We start from the raw sequence: 19,739 nt of genomic DNA on the forward strand, positions 1-19,739 counted from the left end.
AGCTCTATAGCGTACTTTTTATATCTACTAGGGCTATATTAGAGTAAAATAAAGTAAAGGACGATTCCGGGGTATTTCGTATTAGTAGGTATAGCTAATACCTTAACTTATAAGCTCCTGAACGTAGAAACCTTTAAGGAACTAGAAATAGCTGACTACGGCTTTAATAAGTATATAATATACTTTATATATACTAGTAGTAAGGAAACTATACTAAAAGGTAGTAATAAGGCAGTAGAAAGACCTCTGCTACTAGCTACCGGTCTAGTACTTACTAAGAGGCTAGCTAAGGGTACTAAAAGCTTAGAAAGACCTTTAAGAGAGAAGCTAGCTATAGAAGCTAAAAGACCTCTAGGAGAGAGGCTAGCTATAGAAGCTGAAAATCCTTTAAGGGGAAGGTTAGCTATAGAAAATATAATAGGAGATACTAAGGGAGTGTCTAATTAACGCCTCCTTAAATAGACTTAACTAGTAAACATATCTAATAATACTCTACTATTAAGATATAGTAGGAAATAGCGTAGAAAATAATACTTCAAGTAAGCTACTTAGGTGATAACTACGAAGCTATACTCTTAGTAAATCCTTAATAAAGTACTAACTTATTAAATAGCGCTAATTATACTAGAAGGTAAACTTATACGACCTCTTAAGGTTATAACTATCGTAGAGGCTCTAAGGGAGAATCTAGTAGAATAGAAAGCTACTATTCTTAAGGAATTATAGGCTATATAAAGCGCTAGAACTTATAGAGTATACTTTAGTAAGCCTCTCTCCGGCTTGAAACTAATATCTTTAAGACTAGTTCTACGTAATAAAATTAACTCTAATAGCTCTATAGCACGGTAAAAGGCTAGGCTCGTAGTAAGAAGCTTTAAGTAAAAACACGGCCTTAACTACTTTAATACTTTCGCGAGTATTATATGCTATTTTACTTTACAAGTACTACTTACTATTATAGCTAAAAGAGACCTAGAGATTAAGTATATTAATATTAATACTACTTTCCTAAACGTATACCTGAAAGAAGATATATATATAATAATTCCGAATAACAAGACGCTAGAGATATAGAATAAGCTTTACTTAGAGCTAAATAGAAGAAAAGATATATATCTAAAGCTCTTACGCTCTCTCTATAGCTTAAAATAAGTACCTAAGGAATAGTAGCTCCTTATTAAAGATAAGATAGAAAAGCTAGGTCTAGAAGCGTTAGAAGCTAACCCTAATCTCTTTATCTTTAAGAATAGAGCGTATATATTAGTCTTTATTAATAATATACTAATTATAAGTAACCTTACCGACTGCGAATATCTTAAGAAATAGCTCTTAAAGACTTAGAAAAGTAAAGACCTTAGAGCTATTAATATATTTATAAGCCTATAAGTTAAGAGGGATAAGAAGAATAAGACTCTGCGGATTTATTAAATAGCTTATATATAAAAGCTACTAGAAAGGTTTAGAATAGCTATAGCTAGAGGTAATACTTTACCTATAGCTACTAGAATAGTACTAAGGGAGTTAACTAAAGATAAAGGTATTATACTAGCTTCTTTTAAAGAGATCTTACTGTTTTAGTAGATTATTAGCTCTCTAATATATCTCTTGAACTTTACACGACCTAATATTACCTATATAATAAGCTAGCTAGCGCGGTATATATTAAATCCCTTTAAATCTCACCTCTAAGATACGAAACCTCTTCTCTGATATCTACGATATATAGAAGGTAATAGAATAATATTTAGAATCGAAATAGAATACAAGGGAAAGCTAGATAATAATATATTTGATATTTAAACTAATACTATATAAGGGACAGAATATAATAGGAAATCGTTCTAAGGATAGATAGTAAGGTTCTATAGGAGTCTAATCTCTTAGGCTACTAATAAGTAAAGGTCTATAGCTCTCTCTAGCTTAGATTCTGAGATAATAGCTACTAGTGATAGCTCTAGAGAAGTAGCCTAGTTACTTAAGCTATAAAAAGACCTTAATATAAAGCTATCCCGAATTCCTACGCTATATCTTAATAATACTAGAGCTAAATCTCTTTTAAAAGAACAGAAATTCTATCTAAAGGTAAAGTATATTAATATCTGCTAGTTCTATATTCGAGATAATATAGTTTTATATAATAAGTTAGTAGTAAAACATGTTTTAAGTAATAATAATATAGCAGATACTCTTATAAAAGCTTTACCTTTAAAATCGTTTAAACGATATAAGATATATATAGGGTTACCTAGTAATAACTGATTCTCTAATAATAACTCTAAGATTAATAATAGTTAGCTAATTAATAGTAGACTTATATAAATCAAGGCTATTTCTAGTAGTGAAACTTATAAAAAATAGAATATTCTTCGCGGAAAATCAGTCCTTTAATAAATATCTTCCTTAATAATAATATATAACTGCGAATTAAGTAAAACACGATATATAACTACTATACTTAATAGTTAAGATAAATCTTATTCCGCGGTTAAAGGAAGAAGGAAAGGAAACAGAACTAGAAGAAGATAACTTTTATATATCCTAGAGGCTAGAGAGAAAGCTAGTAAGAAATATCTTAGTAGCTATAAAAGGAAAGTGCGAGGTAGCTATAAAGAAAGGTAAATAAGAGTAGTAGGAGCAGGAGATTATTAATAAGGGAGCGATTTAGGTGTACTCTTATACTGTTTTATATACCTTAATACTATAAAGTTGCTAAACTCCTAGGAAAACAGGAGATATAAGCACTATATATATACTAGTATATTATAGGAGTTAATAAGGTATAATCGAGGCTCCTTATATAATATAAGTTATTAGTAATACTTCAGTGATACTTTAGCGTCGCTTTAGGAATATTTAGCGCTGTACTACTTTAGAAAACTCTATTTATTACAGATATAGAGAATAGGGGGGCTATTAGAAATATAGGGATTATAGGCGTAGACTTAGTACTATAGGCTGTACTACTAAGTACGCTACCCCTTTATATAGGAGATTCTCTCTCTCTGTAGTAGCTCCTTATGCAACTGCAATTATGACAGGCGCAGGGCCGGCTGGGCACCCATACAGTACTGTACTGTTACAGTACTGTACTGTTACAGTACTGTACTGTTACAGTACTGTACTTTAAGCGAGAGAGCTTTAACAGAACGGCACCGTCGATTCTTCCCTACTGTAGGGCTCCCTCCATTCCCCCTACCAATCACGAAGAAGTCCTAAATCCAAAAGAGGAAGACAATACTTGCACGATTATGCGATGAGTATCTGCATGATGCAAGGTACTTCTTTCGTATTGCGAGCAAGTAACACAAAGAGTCCAGTGTCGTAGAAGACCCATTTTATCACCGATATTACCGCTAAAACCCTCGCTTCCAGTCCACCATCCTCAACAACGTCAACGAACCGTCTAGAACATTGTATCACGACCAGAAGCTCCACCGCAAATCAATTTCTTCTTTTCTGATCAGACATTCAGAATCGACGGTCCTGTTCCCCCTATGTCACAAGCCACATCAATGACATGTCTCCCTCCAGCACCACCTCCTCACCACCACCACCACCAGACCCCCTCCCTTCTCAACTCCTTCGCTACCTACCAGATCACAAAGCCCTAATATGCACGACATGCCTCTACGCTATCCAGCCCACAGCCATTTCTCGGCATCTCAAAGATATCCATGCAATCCACCGAGCTCGGCGCCGTCCGTTCATGAGCTATGTGTCCACTCTTGACCTCGCTACTCCTGAACAGGTGATTCAGACGCAGAGTAAATTTAGTGTCTTTCCTGTGCCTGCATTACCGGTTATTGAGGGGCTGATGTGTAAGTACGAGGGGTGTGGGCATTTATGTGCAAGTGGGAAGAGAATGAGGAGTCATTGGCTTGCTGTTCATGGTGTTGCTGCGAAAGCCGGGGTCGATTGGAAGGCGGTGGAGCTGCAGACCTTCTTTAGGGGTAATCTTTTAAAGTATTTTACGAACGGAGCAGTGAGTGATGTTGAACCTAAGTGTAACATCGCTTCTAGTATGGTTGATATTATGAATGTTGAGGTACGTCTCTTTAATGCCATTATGAGCCAACAACCCAATGGATCAATACACTTTCGGAGCATTTGCCAATAGGTACAAAGTTGCTAATGGTACTTAAAGTACGACATAGTAGTCCCGGAGAATGTCGTCCCTTATGCAACACCTCCATCAACAATAGATACATCCGACTCAGCACTTCTACATCACTTCATAACAAACACAGCGTCCACCCTCTCGACCACCCCAGCGATGCAATCTCTGTGGGAGAACCACATTCCGCTCCTTGCAAAAACTAATTTCTTCCTTCATCGTAGGTCTCCGGCGAGATTCGAGACATTGAACAGCTCTATTTCTGCCTCTTCTTCACTAATAACTCTCTCGCTTAACACTGTGAGTGGTACATCGAAGACCAAATACTGACCTTACCGTTACTTGTCCACAGTTGGCATTCTTGCCTGCTCCGCTCTCCATCTCGCCTACCTCACCCCAACTCACCATTAAGCACCCACCTCAGCCTCCTCGCCTCCCAACACCAAGACGCCGCCATGCCACTTTTCCAAGAAACCATGCTCCACGTCACACCCCAGAACTGCGACGCCGTACTCGCCTTCGCCCACCTCCTCATAACAATCTCCTTCGCAACCGAGACGCAAACCCAAAACGAGCAACTAATGATCGTGTCCCCCTCCGCACCACCCATACCAATCCGCACCATCAACGGCTCCTCCAATTTCCAAGACGGCGAGAGCGTCCTCCCGCCCTGGCTCTACCTCATCCGCGCAGGATGTGTCATCCTCGGCGACATCTGGGATACACTCGAGCTCGGACCTGTCTCCGTGCTTGCTGATCAGTGGGAGATACCCGTTGAAGTACCGGATGGGACACCTCCTCTCCTGTTAGCTCACTTGCTCTCGCTTATTCCCAGCGGCCCGAAATATTCAGACTTGGATTCATGCTCAGATGACAAGGATCCAAACGCAGTTGTGCGAATATGGACCGAGCATGAAATCACTACTTATATCTCCTCCGCTCGTGAACTCGACCTCGCGTTCCGGTACCGCGAAGTCCTCGGTACGGCATTCACGACCTGGGATGCACTGCGTGTGTGGCCGATGGCTATCTCGGAGGCGTATTTGGATATGCTTGCCAGGAAGCATGAGGGTGCTCTTGTGCTATTGGGGTTTTATTGTGTGTTGTTGAAGATGGTTGAGAGTCGGTAGGTGGTAGCTTTTGCTCTTCTTCGCTTCGCTCTCTGTGCTTGTTTGCAAATCATACTCGACTGTCTTGAAATACTTACAATACGTGAGCGCTAATACTTATTCCTCTGTCAGGTGGTACTTCACCAATCGCGCGCAGCGGCTCCTCAGTGCCGTGCTCGCTCATCTCGACGAGCAGGGGGATGCTTCGAAATGGCGAAAGGCATTAGCTTGGGCAATCAAAGAGGTCGGTATTGAAGGGCAATGAAGTCAAAATGCATGATATTTGACATATTATCATGATTCCCGAATGAGAGAGGGGGATGTTGGGATATGGGAGGTTAAGATCGAAAATTCGCACTTGGGAATCTCACTTTGGAATGCCAAATGTTTGGTTTACGACACGAAAGGGAAATGTTTCGGATTCAGCTATGAGATTTAGCACGCGCCCTAGTACATATAAGAGGGGAGGCACGCAGGAGATGAGAAGATTCAACGTCGAATTTCGCTGTAAATCCACAGTACTAGTACCAGTAGATTCTAAACCGTGATTTGACAGGAACGACCCTTGCCCCTTTTCTCGCGACTTTTGCTTCAATGGCTCACTTGTGCATTCATCATTACAACGAATGTCACCTAGCACTGTTGCTTCAGAATTCAAACTAAATAAAGTGCCCCTCGATGTATCAAGTCTTTCATTCAAGGTCAGCAGAAATCATACGTACAATATGATCATCACTGCCTTCTCATCATATAAGTACAAATCTGTTAATCCGTCCATCTCTCACCACTTTCTTCTCCCTCTTCTCCTCAGCATCGCATTTTTCGTCTAACCACTTCTCTTCATAGCCCACGCTAACCCCCCAAATGCTAGCCCGCAAAAGCAGAAAAAGCAGACAACTCCATGAAACCCTGCACTGCCCAAGCAGTGCAGTGCATCGCTCGCGAACCAGAGGAAAAGCGCAAATAGAGAGATAGTTAACAACAAAGCTCCCTGCCAAGATAGGCGGACAGGGAATGAGATCTAATAGAGAGACGGAAATATGTACAGGTAGGCCGGGGAAGTGCTTTGGTGGTGTCTTTCTTTCGCAAAGTGCCTTCTTTTAATCGTGGGGTGATGCGCGGGTGGGATTCGATACTTATAATCGTGTATGCAAACGATGCCATTCTATCCTGAAAAACCCGGCCTGGAGGTCGTCGGCAACAGCATGAGGCGACTTGGATGGTAAGGTGGGCTTGCAACCATAGGGTATGTATTATGTGGGAAGCTTTGGCGTAGGCGCTGAGGTGAGATGGCGATTGTGGACCCTCGTTTCCTTGTCATTGCTTGGTTGTTCAAACGACTATGTCATTTTGCTTGATGAAGTATGCCCTGCGCTTGTTAGCATTGCGTCCATCTGGCGGAGATATCGGGGAAACTCACTTGCAGGCCTCATAAGCCGACCAGCAAATGGCCGTACTGGGCATTGTAGTCACAACGCGCGGCCTGACACCTTTGAAGAAACCCCCAAATCCCTCTCTCCGGTGCAGTAATCGGGCGCCTTCCATAAATCCATTGACGTTTCTTAGCTCCGGATCGTTGGCAGTTCCTCTCGTCTGCAACATTGTCTTCACCACATCCATCGGAGTTGTCAGCGCAGCCGCAAAACCACCAGCCACAGCACCTGCAGAACAATGTGTCAATGGATCGTAGACTTTCGAGGGGTTCATCGCAGTCGAGATAGATTCGTAGGCAAGGAATTGTAATGCAGTGAACGGGACGGTCATGGAAAGTGTGGTGGGGTAGGAGACGTAGAACGCCGAGACACCCTCGCTTCGGTAGACATATCTGGCGCAATCGAACATAGATTTGTACATCTTGCTCGAATTGTGGATTTGCATGCGTTGCTTGATAACTGCGGGGGGTTAGTACACTGTAAATTGAGAGATAGAAATGACCATACCATCAAATGGGTTCATCAGAGCATCACTGGCAATGGTTGCGCAAGCTCCGCTTGTCGCTAGAAGTACACAGTTAGCAGATGTCCAAACAAGCTAGAAATCAAAAGCAAACATACCTGCAGCAAGAGGATGATGAACACCAGCTTGGTTACCACCCATGACATGCTTCACAGCTTCGTAGGTCGCAAAGTAGACTGCATGAGCAGGACCTATCGAGATATCAATGAATGTCGCCTCCAAGCCTCCCAGCTGTACATACCAGCTCCAACCACCACACTGGACATTCCTCTCCATAAACTGAGAAATCCCTCCCCCGTGGCTATTCGGTATCCTCCTTGAATCATACCGTTGTAGACTGCGGAGGGAGTCGGGTTGAGGATCTGCATTCGAGTCTGCGAAGCTGTCAGTCAACATCTTGACATCATGAAACCACCTCGTGAATATTGCGCACCTTGATAGCATCAATCGGGTACATAACAGTGTGTTCCTACTCGAATATTAGTATGTAGTGTCTTGAGCGCCTCTCGAGGAGGTGTTGTAGAGACTTACAGCTATGCCTGCAAACGCGCCTGCGGCCATGTTCTGGAGCAGCGAGAAGTTTGGTGGCAGTCCCTCATAGCTATGGATACAGTGTTAGCGATCTGTAGATTCGACATGGGAAAGACTCAGTGCGATTCCTGCGGTTGCACATACTCATACTCATCTACTGGCTCTGCATCTGGTTGGGCCATTGGGGCGGCCACAACCACAGATCCTCCTCCGTACGCCGTCGATTGCAGAGCCAGGATGCCGATTACACCGGGTGCAGTGAGAAATCCTCGAAATGAGCGTCCTCTTTAGAAGGTCGTGGTGATCTCGGGTTAGGGGAAAGGAGTGGCGGCGTGAGTGATAGAGTTGGTAGTGTTGAGAGCAGCTAGAGGGTGTTCGATGTTTGTCGATGATGCTGTGGTCTTTTGGCTGTAGAAAATCAACCAGAGCTGACAGGGGTGCGTAGCCTCGAATGGCTGGCTGGCTGGGCGGTGGAGAAGCGAGCCAGGCGGGTTGTACTGTACTTGTACAGTAATGCCCGCGGACTCGAGGGAGGAGAACAGCCTTCGCCGAGGCAAAGACAACACCAAAACTTTGGATCACCACGACTACTGTAGAGCCTTCAGCTGTTGATCAACACCGGACTCTTTTTAGTGCTTGCGCTGGTCCGATCAAGAGCAGTATCGTTCCGTGGCAACCGTTCATGTATTTCAAATCTACATTGGATGATGGACGATGCCACCCTATTTAGTACTACCATCGCTAACGAAGTCTTTCCTTCAACACATCAACAAAAAATGCATCGTGGTCTGCCTTCTTCGATGGAGAGTGGAGATACGGAGTTGCGGCCTCGCATCCTCTTCATCCTTTGCTGTGGCATTCCAGGCGATGCAAGGTCTCCTCGGAGCTTTACAGGAGGGCAATGCAGACTTCGAAGATATTCAATCCTGCAAGGGCAATCTATTTGCTAGATCTGTCAGATCCCTTCCCCAGCCACGAATGCACCGAATGGACACAAGGGACCTGGGGAAAACCGCAAGCCGCTGGATTCTGCGTCATAATGGCATGAATTCTCGTACGACGCCTGCTCTTTCAACATGCGATTCTGCCCATTCAGCACTGCTTGTCTGGAATCCCATGGCCATGGAGACGGAATTCGATCTCTGGGGAAGGTGCCAGCCTCTTTTGAGGTTATCTACGTCTAAAGACCTCCTTCACAACTGTTGCCAAAGAAATCTTCTCATGCCTGTTGTCAGAAGATGCCCAAAGCCGCACAAGCCGGTGCGTGGGTCAGTCAAAGCTCTCGGAGTGGCCCTCGCGGCTCTAAGCGTGATGCAAATTTGATCTGATAACAAGGGAGAGCAAAAAAGGGTATTCTAGAATACCTTGAAAAGGATCTGATAAAGAATTTGCTGGGCTAAGATAGCCAAGGGATAGCCAGTAAGATTACTCCGAACACACGCACCTTCGCATGTCAGATATTCGGAGTGGATTCTGCATAAAGTCGGAGGCATAGCTACTGGTGCTTTGAAGGTCCGTGAAATATCCATACCTAGGTACATCCGACATCGCTACGATCCGTTGCGCTAGACCCTCGAGCCTGAGCATCCATCGAAGGCATTTGATGCGAAGCGTGGCCAAACGTTGTTCTACACCTGTGATACATTTCAATTGGTTCCGTTGTTTTGCTTTATTCTATTCTTCACTCTTCCTATTCTATTCTTCAATCTTCGTCACCGTGTCGGAAAGCTGCCAGCTGCCGCAGTTCGTTGAACGCATCTTTTTATCGCAAGAACACTTTCTTTTTCGTAACAGATATGCGACAGCATCTGCATATGCAGGAGCTTTTCTATGATGCAGAATCTATCTTCAAAATAATAACTTCTTATTGTCTGTTGTCCTTGTATGATCATTTTCACAAAATCGTTTTGCTCACCGCGAGTGGACAGAGCCTGTGACCCTCGACTGCTTTGTAGGCGAAAATTGCCCGATCCCAGTCCAAAAATTTCAATCAACTGGATAGATTCTTCTTGATGACGAGCACGCATATTTTCTTTCTGATAGAATTGATGGCTGAAAGGAATTAATGCTTTTAACAGAGCCCTGGTCTGCAGATCACGATGTAGCAAGTCTTCTGTCGCTGGCTGAAGCTAGCGAGTAGGCATAACAAATACCATTCATTGCGCCACGTATGTGACCATATGTCTCTTTACGTGTTCATAGGAATCCATGATGATCAATAAATTTACATGCAAATCAACAGCAAAGACCAGAGACACAAGCTTTTTTCGCGATCACAAACTGAAGCAGAATCTAGGCGAGCCTGCTGGTTTGTCAACAAATAACCAACAGCATCAACACAGACATTTGGTTTAATTAATTGCTAGATGCAATAGTCATTCCATCCTAAATTACGTACAGAAAGTAAGAGACCCCTCAAGAAGTCATAGGAGGCATCTCAAAGGCACTCCCGCCCATCCATCCCACCAAGCAAATCCGTTGCCCACAACCAATCATCCTGCAACTCCTCACCAAATGGCACATCAAACCACATCCCACCATAGCTATCACTCCCGCTCAACCCAGGTCCAACAATCGCGTCCTCAGTCATACCTCTATCCACCTCATCAGCAATCTTGTACTTCCCCTCACCCCCAGCGCTCTCCACAGTCAGCCAACACTTCTCAATCCTGGCTCTCTTCATTCTAATCTTCTTCGCCGCCAGATCCCAAATCCCATTCCTCCATACCCCGCCATGAGCGGCGCTCATTTCCGTTTTGGCGGCTTCGAAGCGTGTTACTACTGTATCGAGAATACTCAGAATATCAATCTGCTCTCCGACATTCAAATCTATCCTAGAGGGTGGATTACGGCCAGAAGGCTGATTGCTGTGAGCCCGAGGTGATGAGCTCGGGCCGGTTAGGCGGGAGGGAGAGAAGATAAGTGCCCATTGGGATAGCATCACCATGCTGTATCTCAACTGTGCTGGCAGAGGTTGAGACATGTGGAAGTAGAAGCAGACGGGGATGGTGAGCCAATGTTCAAACCATTTCTTGAGTGCCGAAAGGCAGGAGCTGAATCTGTTGAATATTGTGGGATCGGACAATGATAGTGTTGTGCATGATCTGGAGATGCCGTCGAGCAGACTGGCATCGTAGAGCAGGGGCTCGTAGAGGCGGAGTTGGGCGGTGTTGAAGTGGGTCATGATGAGATCTACATTTTGGGTTGAGATGGAATCTAAGACTACTGAAGACTTCGGTACTTACGGCATTTACTCAAGCTCGGAGGGAGCATAACCTGGTGTCTTTCGATTTCGGTCTGAAATGCTGCATGATATGCTGATGCGGGAGTCTGTACAATGCCGGGCAGCTCCTCAGGTAATTGATCTCTGTTGTTGAAGTCCGCGATCCGCTGTATCAGGTGTTGTATTCTCACGAGGTGTACGAGCAATATATCAGATTCGTACTCGGAAGCTTCTTCTAGCTCTTGGAGACACTGATCATGGTACTTCGTGTATTTCTCCGATTGCCCTTTATTAAAGGTCAACGCCACACTGTAAACTATTAACTCAGACTATTCAACAGGACAGGATGCTGTACTGACTTGGAACTCATATACCATACCCCAACAACGGCTCTTCTCTCATCATTAGTCCTCGCCCTCGGCGGGTCATAATCAATGGCCAAAACCCTCTGCTTCACAAGTCTCCCCGGATCCCGATTCAAATCCATGTCCCCAACAATACTAATCGCTAACTGCATCAAATTATTAAACTGAATATGCGCCAGACAATGATAATGGTAAAACCCCAAGATTACAAGAATACCCTGCAGGAGATCCAACGAGCGCTCAGAATACACGAATACAGCTTCTGAAAGGTATTGCATGATCGCTCGGCGCTGGCCCCACATTGAACGGACGTTTCGAAAGGAGGCGACGAGACGGATGGCTTTCAGCAGAAATGGTCGGCAGGATTGAAGTTGTGCGGCTGTTGTACTGGGCGACACGATAACGAAGGGGAACCAGGAACAGAGCTGGTTCTTGTATATTGATAACAGAATCTCGTCAGTGTTGACGGGGTGGGAATCTTCTTCGCTGACTGGTGCTCGACAGATGCATGTTGGGGGTGCTATGGAGCTGAACTTGGACGGGAAATCGTCGTGAACAAGCTCACTGTCGCCTTTTTGGGGAGTTTTGGATGTCCGACTCTTTCCCTCATGTTGATCGGACCGTGCTGTTTTCTTGCCAGTGTTTGTTGCAGGTGACTTGGCTAGGATCGACTGGACGGCAGAAGCCCCTCCTGGTGTAGCTTTCAGCAAGTCAACAAGGCTATCGAGCTTTTCTTCGAGTATCAAAGTTCTGCTATTGAAATAGTATCGTTATTAGTCCGGCACCTCTCTTGGGATGTGGAAGATCGTGAAGATTCATAGCTGTAGAAAATCAGCTCTGAAGGCTTACTTTGGTTGGGCCTCTCTCTTCTTCCTTTTCTTGTGTACCTGACCCGTACAATCTTTCCGGGAAGTCAGACATCTTGTAATTAGTCGGAAGTCAGCATGCCATATTTTGAAACTGTGATCATGGCCCTGTCCGGTGTGAATTGACTGTTTCGTGGTGCGGAAATGGGATAGCTGACAAAAGTACACCCGAAGCCACCCAGTCAAACTTTTCGATCAGAAGGAGCCAAGAAACCAGCAGTTGATTGTCTGGATGATTTGTTCAAACTACTCGGAATTCTTCGAAATCCTTTTTGATCTGACCAGATGAAGTCAAATCACACTCACCTGTCGCATTTTCCAGATGATTCATTGGATCGAATACACCTAGATTTCGCAGTTGCGCAAGCTGAACAAGCCGTTCCCCATTTCGCCGTAATAGGCACAGAAGCATTCATATTTGCCGGCGAAGGAAAAGCACCTGCAATGGAAAGTATAAAAGTCTCCAAGTTGCCTTTCCAAGGTATATCTCAAGGAGGGGACGACCGGACTTTATAAAAATCTCCGCTTCTCCAAGCGAGATCGGGATGCGGCGTGGTGACCAATAGCGCGTAAAAGAGGGAATTCAGGAGCCACGCGGACTCCTGGCGACTCTCCGTCGTCACGAGAAGCGCCTATAACGATTATGTCTTCATGCAATGTGCGGAAAAATTGAAGGAGTGCTCAAAATGTCTAAAAAGAAAGGAATGCCTCCTTCCTTGGCAGCATTTTCAGACCAGACTTTCAGCATCTCACGGCTTCTTTTCGCCCGCTTAGATCAAGTGTTTACTTCTCGCTTGACCCTCTCAATTGCTGGTTTCAGAAGCGGCTATCCACTGTTCGTACCAGGGACTAGAACCGTCCACGACCGTAGCCAAGATGTCCAAAGCGACACAGAAGAACACCAATGTGGATATTTCGCCTGCTGGTAACACGGTCGTTGGGCTCCAGAGTCCGACTGATGTTTCCGACGATTCTCGCTCTCGTGGAATTGCAAACATAATTATGATGGTGTGTCTGATAATGGCAGTATCGCTTGTGGCATCGAATGCAACGATCTTAGGAACCGCATGTGTTGCTTTCATACCCTGATTTCAACGTCTGCGTGGACGCTGATAATAAAATAGGCCATTCCGTCCATCACTTCGGAGTTCAATACTGTACAAGACGTGGGATGGTATTCCGCGGCATATTTCATTTCAAGGCACGTCAATCTGCTTCAAAAAATTGACTTGAATCCAATGCTAACTTTTTTAAAGCTGCACGATGACACCTCTGACTGGTGTATTGTATCGGATGTTCAATATCAAAGTCATATACTTGGGATTCATCGGTATATACGAACTTGGCTGTCTTGTAGCTGGAACCGCGCAATCATCAAGCGCCATAATTGTGGGAAGGGCAATCTCAGGTATTGGTAGTGGTGGTCTGATCACCGGAACTACGACAATAATAGCCTCGACCGTGCCTTTGAGTAGGCGGGCTTTTGTTATGGGTGTCGGCATGGCGTGTCTCGCCTCCGGCCAAGCAGTCGGCCCTGTGCTGGGAGGAGTACTCACCACCGTGTCGTGGAGGTGGTGTTTCTATATGTGAGTCTGCCATGGCAAGATGACTTTCAACCCTCTCAACGCTGAACATTTCTAGAAATCTACCTTTGGGTGGTGTGGTTGTCATCGTGCTTGGTATCTTCATGAAACTACCTGTAAGCAGACTCACAACAACTGAGCTCACTGTCCTCCAAAGACTAAGAACTATTGACATTGTTGGATTCTTCGGGTTTGCAACTGGTTGTGTTATGTTGCTTCTTGGACTCGAGTGGGGAGGCGACAAATATCCATGGAGTTCAGCCACAGTGGTCGGGCTTCTCTGTGGAGGAGGAGCTATATTTATTGGTCTCCTTGGCTGGTTCATCTACCAAGGTGATGCCGCTTTGATTCCACCACGACTGTCAAAAGACAGAAAAAACATAGCCATCGGCCTCACTGCATTTGTGCAGTCAGGTGGCGTGTTTACAGCAGCTTATTGGTTGCCGATTTGGTTTCAGGCCGTCAAAAGTGCCTCACCCATATCAAGTGGGACTATGATACTGCCCTCTGTCATCTCGCAACTCATAGCAGGAGTGGCTTGTGGTGCAATTGTACAGAAAACGGGATACTACCTTCCTGAGGTGATTGGAGGTAACTGTCTAATTATTGCAGGAGCAGCTCTGATGTCCACAATGCAGCCGGATACATCTGTGGGTCGGTGGATCGGCTACCAGATCTTGCTCGGAACTGGAAGAGGTTTCGTGATGCAGTTGGTGAGGATCTTTCTCTTCAATCCTCGGCCATTTCAGCGATGTGGTTACAATGCTGATCCATCAAAGTTGGTGACAGCCATCCAAACAAATCTTCCAGCTGAAGATGCATCTCTGGGATCAGCTTATGTTCTGTTCGCTCAATACTTTGGAGGCGCAATTTTCGCAGCCGCGACTAAAACGGTCTTCACATCCTCAATGAAGCCAGCAGTAGCGAAGTTCGCTCCAGGCCTTGATTCAACGCTTCTGATACGTTCTGGCGTCACTGAATTGCACCATAACGTCCCGGAGAATTACCTGGAGGGAGCAATTTTGGCTTATAATCAGTCCATTAATCATGTCTTTGTAAGTAAGTACATTATTTGGGTAGAAAACAAAACTGATACTAGAGCATCAGTATGTGCAACTTGCTGCGGCATGTAGCGCTCTGCTCACAGGTTGCTTTGTAGGATGGAGAAAGGTCAACTCAAGGGGCACTAGAGAGCAACAGGAAAGTAGTGATCTAGAGAGTGCCGGAGTTGAGACTTCGGTCAAGAAAGAGGACGAAGAGAAAGCCATACCGAAGGGCTAATTAATGACAAATCATTGGTAGTACTGTTGGTATTTAGAGAATAATGAAGATGTAATATCACCTACTTGTACGTAAGCCCCCCAGTGTCGTGCCGTTAGGTCAAAGGGCTCAGTCCGCCCCTGGCACGGAGCGGAAAAACCAACATCCCCGCTGATGCTCGAAATCATCAACACCAGACCAAAATCCGAAGCTCTCCAGCAGTCCAGCGCAATTAGCCCACCACACAATTGCCCTCATAAAACAATGTCAACAACTAAAGTTGCAGTTTCCGCCACGCGGCAGATAAATGCTGTTGTAGTATCAGCAGGCCTTATGCAGAAAACTGTGAAAGCACGAGTTGGCGTTCAGAAATGGAATGGGCATATTAAGAAGGTATGTACTTCGTCCTCTGTCCTCTTTCTCTACCATTACAATTCCAAGTCTTTACGATAGGATCTCCTCCTAAATGCTTAAAACTTCCTAAGCTGACACTTCTTTCCTTAACAGCATTTCAACAGAAGCACCAATGTCCTAGTTCACGACCCCAACTCTTCCCTCCGCATCGGCGATATCATCTCCATCTCCCCCGGCTGGCGATACAGCAAACACGTACACCACGTAGTTAATAGTATCGTGGCGCCATTTGGAGAGCCGATTGAGGACAGGCCAGCGATACCGACGCTGGAGGAGAGGGTGGAGAGTAAGGAGGCGAAGTGGAGGGCGAAGGTTGAGAGGAGGTGGGCGAGGAGTGGGAGGCCTGGATCGCCCTGGGACACTCCAAGGGAAGCAGAGGTTGAGGGAAGAAAAAGTGAGGTGGGCGAAGATGGGATGGTGGAAGAGTTGCTTGGAGAAGGAGAGAGGCACGCGAGTGAAGCCAAGGGCCAGGGCGCCGGGGAGAAGATACTTGCTTGATTTGATGGAGGAAAGGAAACGACTACCTGGAGAACAAGGGCTGTGAAAGCGTCACGGTTTGAAGATTGGGAGCGAACGAACATCTGGTGACGGAATGTTCGATATGGTGAGGCGTTCATGGTTCGATCCGATGATTGTAGAATATTGTATATGGTACGAGTGGGACGAAGACATTGCATTGCATGGCGTCCAAATGTATAAGACGGGAGAGAGTCAGGAAAAGTGTACCATAGACACCATTTCTCTTCAATTGAACGGTATCACTGCTCATACAGCCGGCCAGTTATCCTGCCCAAGCCCCCCCAAACCATCGATTCCTCCCCTGCCAGTCTCGCCTACCCAACCGCACCATTTCCTTGTCCCATTTTAGGCATGTATAAGTATGATACAATCCCATGAAATAATATGTCTATCCACCTCGCTCCCCAAACTCCTTAGCCCAATCCTCGAATTCTTTCAAGCCCTGTTTGCTGACACTGGGTCGGATGTTCACGAGACTTGCTTCAAAGTCTACGAATTGTATCGGTCTGATCTGGTCCATTGACATGTGGAGTAGTGCTTCACCAAGGGAGCGCAGAGGACCCATGGCAGCATCTTTGGCTAGCGCTGTGATATCTGAACCAGAAAATCCTGCAGAAACGTCAGTAAAACTGCAAATAGACTGTCAATAGAGATTATGTACCGTCAGTCAGCTCCACTAGCCTTTGGATGTCGTCTTCGTCCAAACTATGTTTCTGATGTCCCAGCAAGGTTCTCAACTGGGTAGCCCTGGTTTCGTCCTCTGGTAATGGAATGTATTGCCGCCTGACAAATCTTCGTCTAGCTGCTTCATCAATAGCCCAAGGAAGATTAGTGGCAGCAAGTACAAGAACCCGGCTTGCGTCTCCCCGCTCCTTCTCTTTCTCACTCTGCTCTCTTCCGGCTGCGGCTCGCTGAAGATCGCTCCATTGAATTAGAAATTCTGTTTTGATTCGCCTGGTTGCCTCATGCTCTCCTGACCCAGAGCGGGATGAAAGCAGGGAATCGATTTCGTCGACGAAAATGATGCTGGGTGCCAATGCTTTGGCAAGTGAGAACAGGGCTCGGACAAGCTTCTCAGACTCGCCAAGGTATTTGCTTGTCAAACTGCTTGCTGATATTGAGAAAAATGTCGATCTCGATTCTGTTGCCACAGCTCTCGCCAACATCGTCTTGCCAGTCCCAGGAGGTCCAAAGAGGAGCATACCTCGGGCTGGCTCGCGAAGCCCCATGAATAGATCTGGACGCAAGAATGGATATACAACCGCTTCTTTCAATGCTTTCTTGGCTATGTCGAGACCAGCAACATCATCCCAGTGAACTTCGTCACCCTGAACCACGATTTCGTTGAAAATTTGCTTCGCAGCTCCCTCATCGACACCCTTCGGCAAATTTTTCATAAGCTGCTGAACCTTGATCTCCCATGCGCTCTTTACCAAGTCGGCCTGTGTTTCAGAGTCATCAGAAGTTGGCGTTGTTGGATCCGCAAGTATTTCACTCTCCTTTTGCTTCTGCTTCTGTTTCCTTTTCGGTTTTGCTGTTGGACCACTGCTCCCCGTATCTTCATCGATACTTTGGGATGATGTGTCATCGTCTCTCGGCTTCTTGACTCTTTGTGCTTTTCTTCCAGCATCCTTCTCCTGGAATCGATCCCTATGCCGAGGCGAAGATATATTTGCGGCAACTGGCTTCCGGGACAATTTGGTTTTAGATCCTTCAGAATCACCTTGGTCCCTGACTGCTGGCTTTCTTCGTAATGGCATTTCTGTCTCAGCCTTGCTCTTCCTGGCACTAGTTTCGGGATATTCCTTAAGATATGTTGGATATGAAAGGGGCTCAAGTTTTGCTGCATTTCTAGAGTGAGGTGGTGGTGGAGGAGGGGTTTTCTTTGCTTTAGTAAAGCTCGATTCAGCGATAGGTGGTGAGGGAGGATCGAGATCTATCAAGTCTTGTATTGCTGAAGGAGTAAGCATCGAGCCCGCAACAGCACCTGGTTGACCGGGATCCGTGGGAGGAAAAGGATAATTACTTGATCGTCCAGAAGAGCCATACAATTCGGCTTTCCCAGACAACAAATCGGGAGGGCTCGGCCCTCGGGGGTGGGAGTGGGAATCTGGGACCAACGTACGAGTTCTACTATCGTACCGAACATTCTGCGAAGAGCTTGACCTTCCTGGTATTGGCTCACTAGAACTATCCTTGCGACCAGATTCTGGAAGAGCTGTCGAGCTCCTGTCGTTCTCGGCATCCAAGCTCCGCCCGAGTCTCTCCTTACCTCCCTTCCCCAAAGATTGCCAAGCTAGGGAAGCGGCTTGGTTTGTAACGACATCTTTCTTAGAAGATGATGTTCTTGGAGCACGAGGGGTGGGCTTTCGCCCAGTTCTATCACCTGATCGTAGCGTATGAAGCATAGTCCTGCCTTTGTCCGGACTTGGACTTCTCGACGTTTTCTTCATTGGTGGGACCAGTGAAGCGGAAGATGTTGGAGTGATAGTCCTCGACGACGAAGATGAGGCAAGATTTGAGGAGGATGGCCCCGCAAATGAAGGCTTGCTTCCAACAACAGCACGTTCTGAGCTGTTCTTTGTGATCATGGCAGGTCGTTGTGGTAGTGGTGGACCTGGCCGCGACAGTTCTGGATAGTTCACAGCTGGAATTGTGCCATTTCCAATGAATCCCTTTTCGCCATGTTCTGTTTCAGAGCTGTGTCTCGGTGTCCTTGAGGAGGTCTTGTGGATCTTTCCATTTGATCCTTCTGGCCCAGCCTCACCCGCAGTCTCTTCCTGGCGTGACTGCTTCAATGCTTCCAGAAGATCCACGCGCTCCTTACACTGCATCTCCATATCTCGCAGACTGTCCTTGAGTGCCTTCTCCGTCTCCGACCGTGGAATATACCCTGCAGGTACTCGGTAGGCATTATGATAGTATATCTGGTCCAGTGCCGATCGCCATGATCGTAACGCTTCCGCTTCGTTACCCTGTTTACCCCACCGTCAGCTTTTACTTCATTGATTCGCAGATTGCTCCAGCGGACTGCAAGCTTCGACATATACTGTACGCCACAAGGATAGCTTACCTGGCCTTCAAAGTACACGGCTGTGGAGCAGATCAGATAGCATTCATCGTACGTCTTTTGCAGGGACGAGGAGGTCTTGTTTCGCATCATGGCCGCACCGTTGAGGGCTTTCCCTTCGTCGGATCATGAATGAATGTACACGGGAGGTAATTCTCGTTTGCGACAAGATTGGATTCGTGTTGACTGTTTGGTGTTTCCTGAATCGCGTGCGTGTGATAGTGTCTGGGAGGACCCTCCTTGGGCGAAGGTGTGCAGGTGGTGTTGACAAGGCTCGCAGTGACGTAGCGGGCCCCTCGAACCAGGCTGTTTTTGGGCAAACCAGCCCCGCCAATAAGCTAAATTCAACCTCAAATTCAAAGAAGGAGACCAGTGTGCGAAAATGAAGATATTCACAAAATTGTATATTTTTACGTCTGAAAAATGAAACGAGCTTCTATACGTGCTTCTGAGGGATAACACACGAAGGCCACCACGCGGGGTCAACAGTGGAATTTTCACTTTGCTAGTGGATCACTTGCCGACCAAAGGTGGCTGTGATGACTGCGTCTTGCTACTATTGCGTCGCAACTTCATCATCACTCAATAGGGCAATTCTTACGCCGGGGCTCAGCGAAATACTGTTCAAAGTCAGGAAGTAGTCACTGAAAAGTCTCAGTCTGGGTGCGAAAGCGATCATTTGTCTGCTTGGCATTACCTTCGTAGGTTTGGAACCGCCAGCCATGTTCG

At 46.0% G+C, this 19,739-nt stretch overlaps 7 protein-coding genes across 9 annotated transcripts; 4 read left to right on the forward strand and 3 right to left on the reverse strand.

The window, feature by feature from the left end:
• Positions 1–3,862: 3,862 nt before the first annotated feature.
• ONS95_014066 (uncharacterized protein) lies at positions 3,863–4,525 on the forward strand (the record flags this gene model as incomplete). Its single annotated transcript, XM_058507718.1, has 3 exons — positions 3,863–4,045; positions 4,145–4,334; positions 4,467–4,525. 3 exons carry the CDS (start codon positions 3,863–3,865, stop codon positions 4,523–4,525), a joined length of 432 nt encoding a protein of 143 aa, XP_058356888.1.
• Positions 4,526–4,569: 44 nt separating this feature from the next.
• ONS95_014067 (uncharacterized protein) lies at positions 4,570–5,893 on the forward strand (the record flags this gene model as incomplete). The annotated part of the gene is made up of 2 exons (XM_058507719.1): positions 4,570–5,240; positions 5,356–5,893. The coding sequence occupies 2 exons, from the start codon at positions 4,570–4,572 to the stop codon at positions 5,486–5,488; spliced, it is 804 nt and encodes a 267-aa protein (XP_058356889.1). The 3' UTR covers positions 5,489–5,893.
• MRS3/4 (Fe(2+) transporter) lies at positions 5,894–8,092 on the reverse strand. Its single transcript, XM_058507720.1, has 7 exons — positions 7,855–8,092; positions 7,711–7,780; positions 7,613–7,648; positions 7,421–7,553; positions 7,278–7,370; positions 7,164–7,220; positions 5,894–7,115 (listed from the first exon to the last, which is right to left on the reverse strand). Exons 1-7 carry the CDS (start codon positions 7,890–7,892, stop codon positions 6,640–6,642), a joined length of 903 nt encoding a protein of 300 aa, XP_058356890.1. The 5' UTR covers positions 7,893–8,092; the 3' UTR covers positions 5,894–6,639.
• Positions 8,093–10,147: 2,055 nt separating this feature from the next.
• Positions 10,148–12,630, reverse strand: ONS95_014069 (uncharacterized protein; the record flags this gene model as incomplete). Its single annotated transcript, XM_058507721.1, has 5 exons — positions 12,471–12,630; positions 12,148–12,219; positions 11,293–12,051; positions 10,956–11,242; positions 10,148–10,902 (listed from the first exon to the last, which is right to left on the reverse strand). Exons 1-5 carry the CDS (start codon positions 12,578–12,580, stop codon positions 10,148–10,150), a joined length of 1,983 nt encoding a protein of 660 aa, XP_058356891.1. The 5' UTR covers positions 12,581–12,630.
• Positions 12,631–12,795: 165 nt separating this feature from the next.
• ONS95_014070 (uncharacterized protein) lies at positions 12,796–15,084 on the forward strand. 3 transcript variants are annotated; one of them, XM_058507724.1, is made up of 5 exons: positions 12,796–13,229; positions 13,289–13,365; positions 13,421–13,750; positions 13,806–14,802; positions 14,855–15,084. In XM_058507724.1, the coding sequence occupies exons 1-5, from the start codon at positions 13,041–13,043 to the stop codon at positions 15,026–15,028; spliced, it is 1,767 nt and encodes a 588-aa protein (XP_058356894.1). In that variant the 5' UTR covers positions 12,796–13,040; the 3' UTR covers positions 15,029–15,084. The 3 variants fall into 3 exon arrangements, with proteins under 3 accessions (XP_058356894.1, XP_058356893.1, XP_058356892.1); XM_058507723.1 differs by having other exon boundaries at positions 13,806–15,084; XM_058507722.1 differs by having other exon boundaries at positions 12,796–13,365; positions 13,806–15,084.
• Positions 15,085–15,228: 144 nt separating this feature from the next.
• On the forward strand, positions 15,229–15,919 carry ONS95_014071 (uncharacterized protein; the record flags this gene model as incomplete). The annotated part of the gene is made up of 2 exons (XM_058507725.1): positions 15,229–15,400; positions 15,515–15,919. Exons 1-2 carry the CDS (start codon positions 15,272–15,274, stop codon positions 15,917–15,919), a joined length of 534 nt encoding a protein of 177 aa, XP_058356895.1. The 5' UTR covers positions 15,229–15,271.
• Positions 15,920–16,328: 409 nt separating this feature from the next.
• ONS95_014072 (uncharacterized protein) lies at positions 16,329–19,103 on the reverse strand (the record flags this gene model as incomplete). The annotated part of the gene is made up of 3 exons (XM_058507726.1): positions 16,329–16,549; positions 16,602–18,915; positions 19,014–19,103. 3 exons carry the CDS (start codon positions 19,101–19,103, stop codon positions 16,329–16,331), a joined length of 2,625 nt encoding a protein of 874 aa, XP_058356896.1.
• Positions 19,104–19,739: the final 636 nt, after the last annotated feature.

This window comes from Cadophora gregata (assembly GCF_030347475.1).
Source record: "Cadophora gregata isolate MNR1 chromosome Unknown scaffold_8, whole genome shotgun sequence".
Lineage (NCBI taxonomy): Eukaryota > Fungi > Ascomycota > Leotiomycetes > Helotiales > Ploettnerulaceae > Cadophora > Cadophora gregata.

Coding starts and splice junctions, on each gene's coding strand:
- MRS3/4 (XM_058507720.1), bottom strand. CDS start 7,892: ATGGCCCAACCAGATGCAGAGCCAGTAGATGAGTATGA. Junction 7,554..7,612: donor ACCCGATTGATGCTATCAAG/GTGCGCAATATT, acceptor ACAGCTTCGCAG/ACTCGAATGCAGATCCTCAA. Junction 7,221..7,277: donor TCATCATCCTCTTGCTGCAG/GTATGTTTGCTT, acceptor GTGTACTTCTAG/CGACAAGCGGAGCTTGCGCA.
- ONS95_014070 (XM_058507724.1), top strand. CDS start 13,041: ATGTCCAAAGCGACACAGAAGAACACCAATGTGGATATTTCGCCTGCT. Junction 13,230..13,288: donor ATGCAACGATCTTAGGAACC/GCATGTGTTGCT, acceptor ATAATAAAATAG/GCCATTCCGTCCATCACTTC. Junction 13,751..13,805: donor TGGAGGTGGTGTTTCTATAT/GTGAGTCTGCCA, acceptor GAACATTTCTAG/AAATCTACCTTTGGGTGGTG.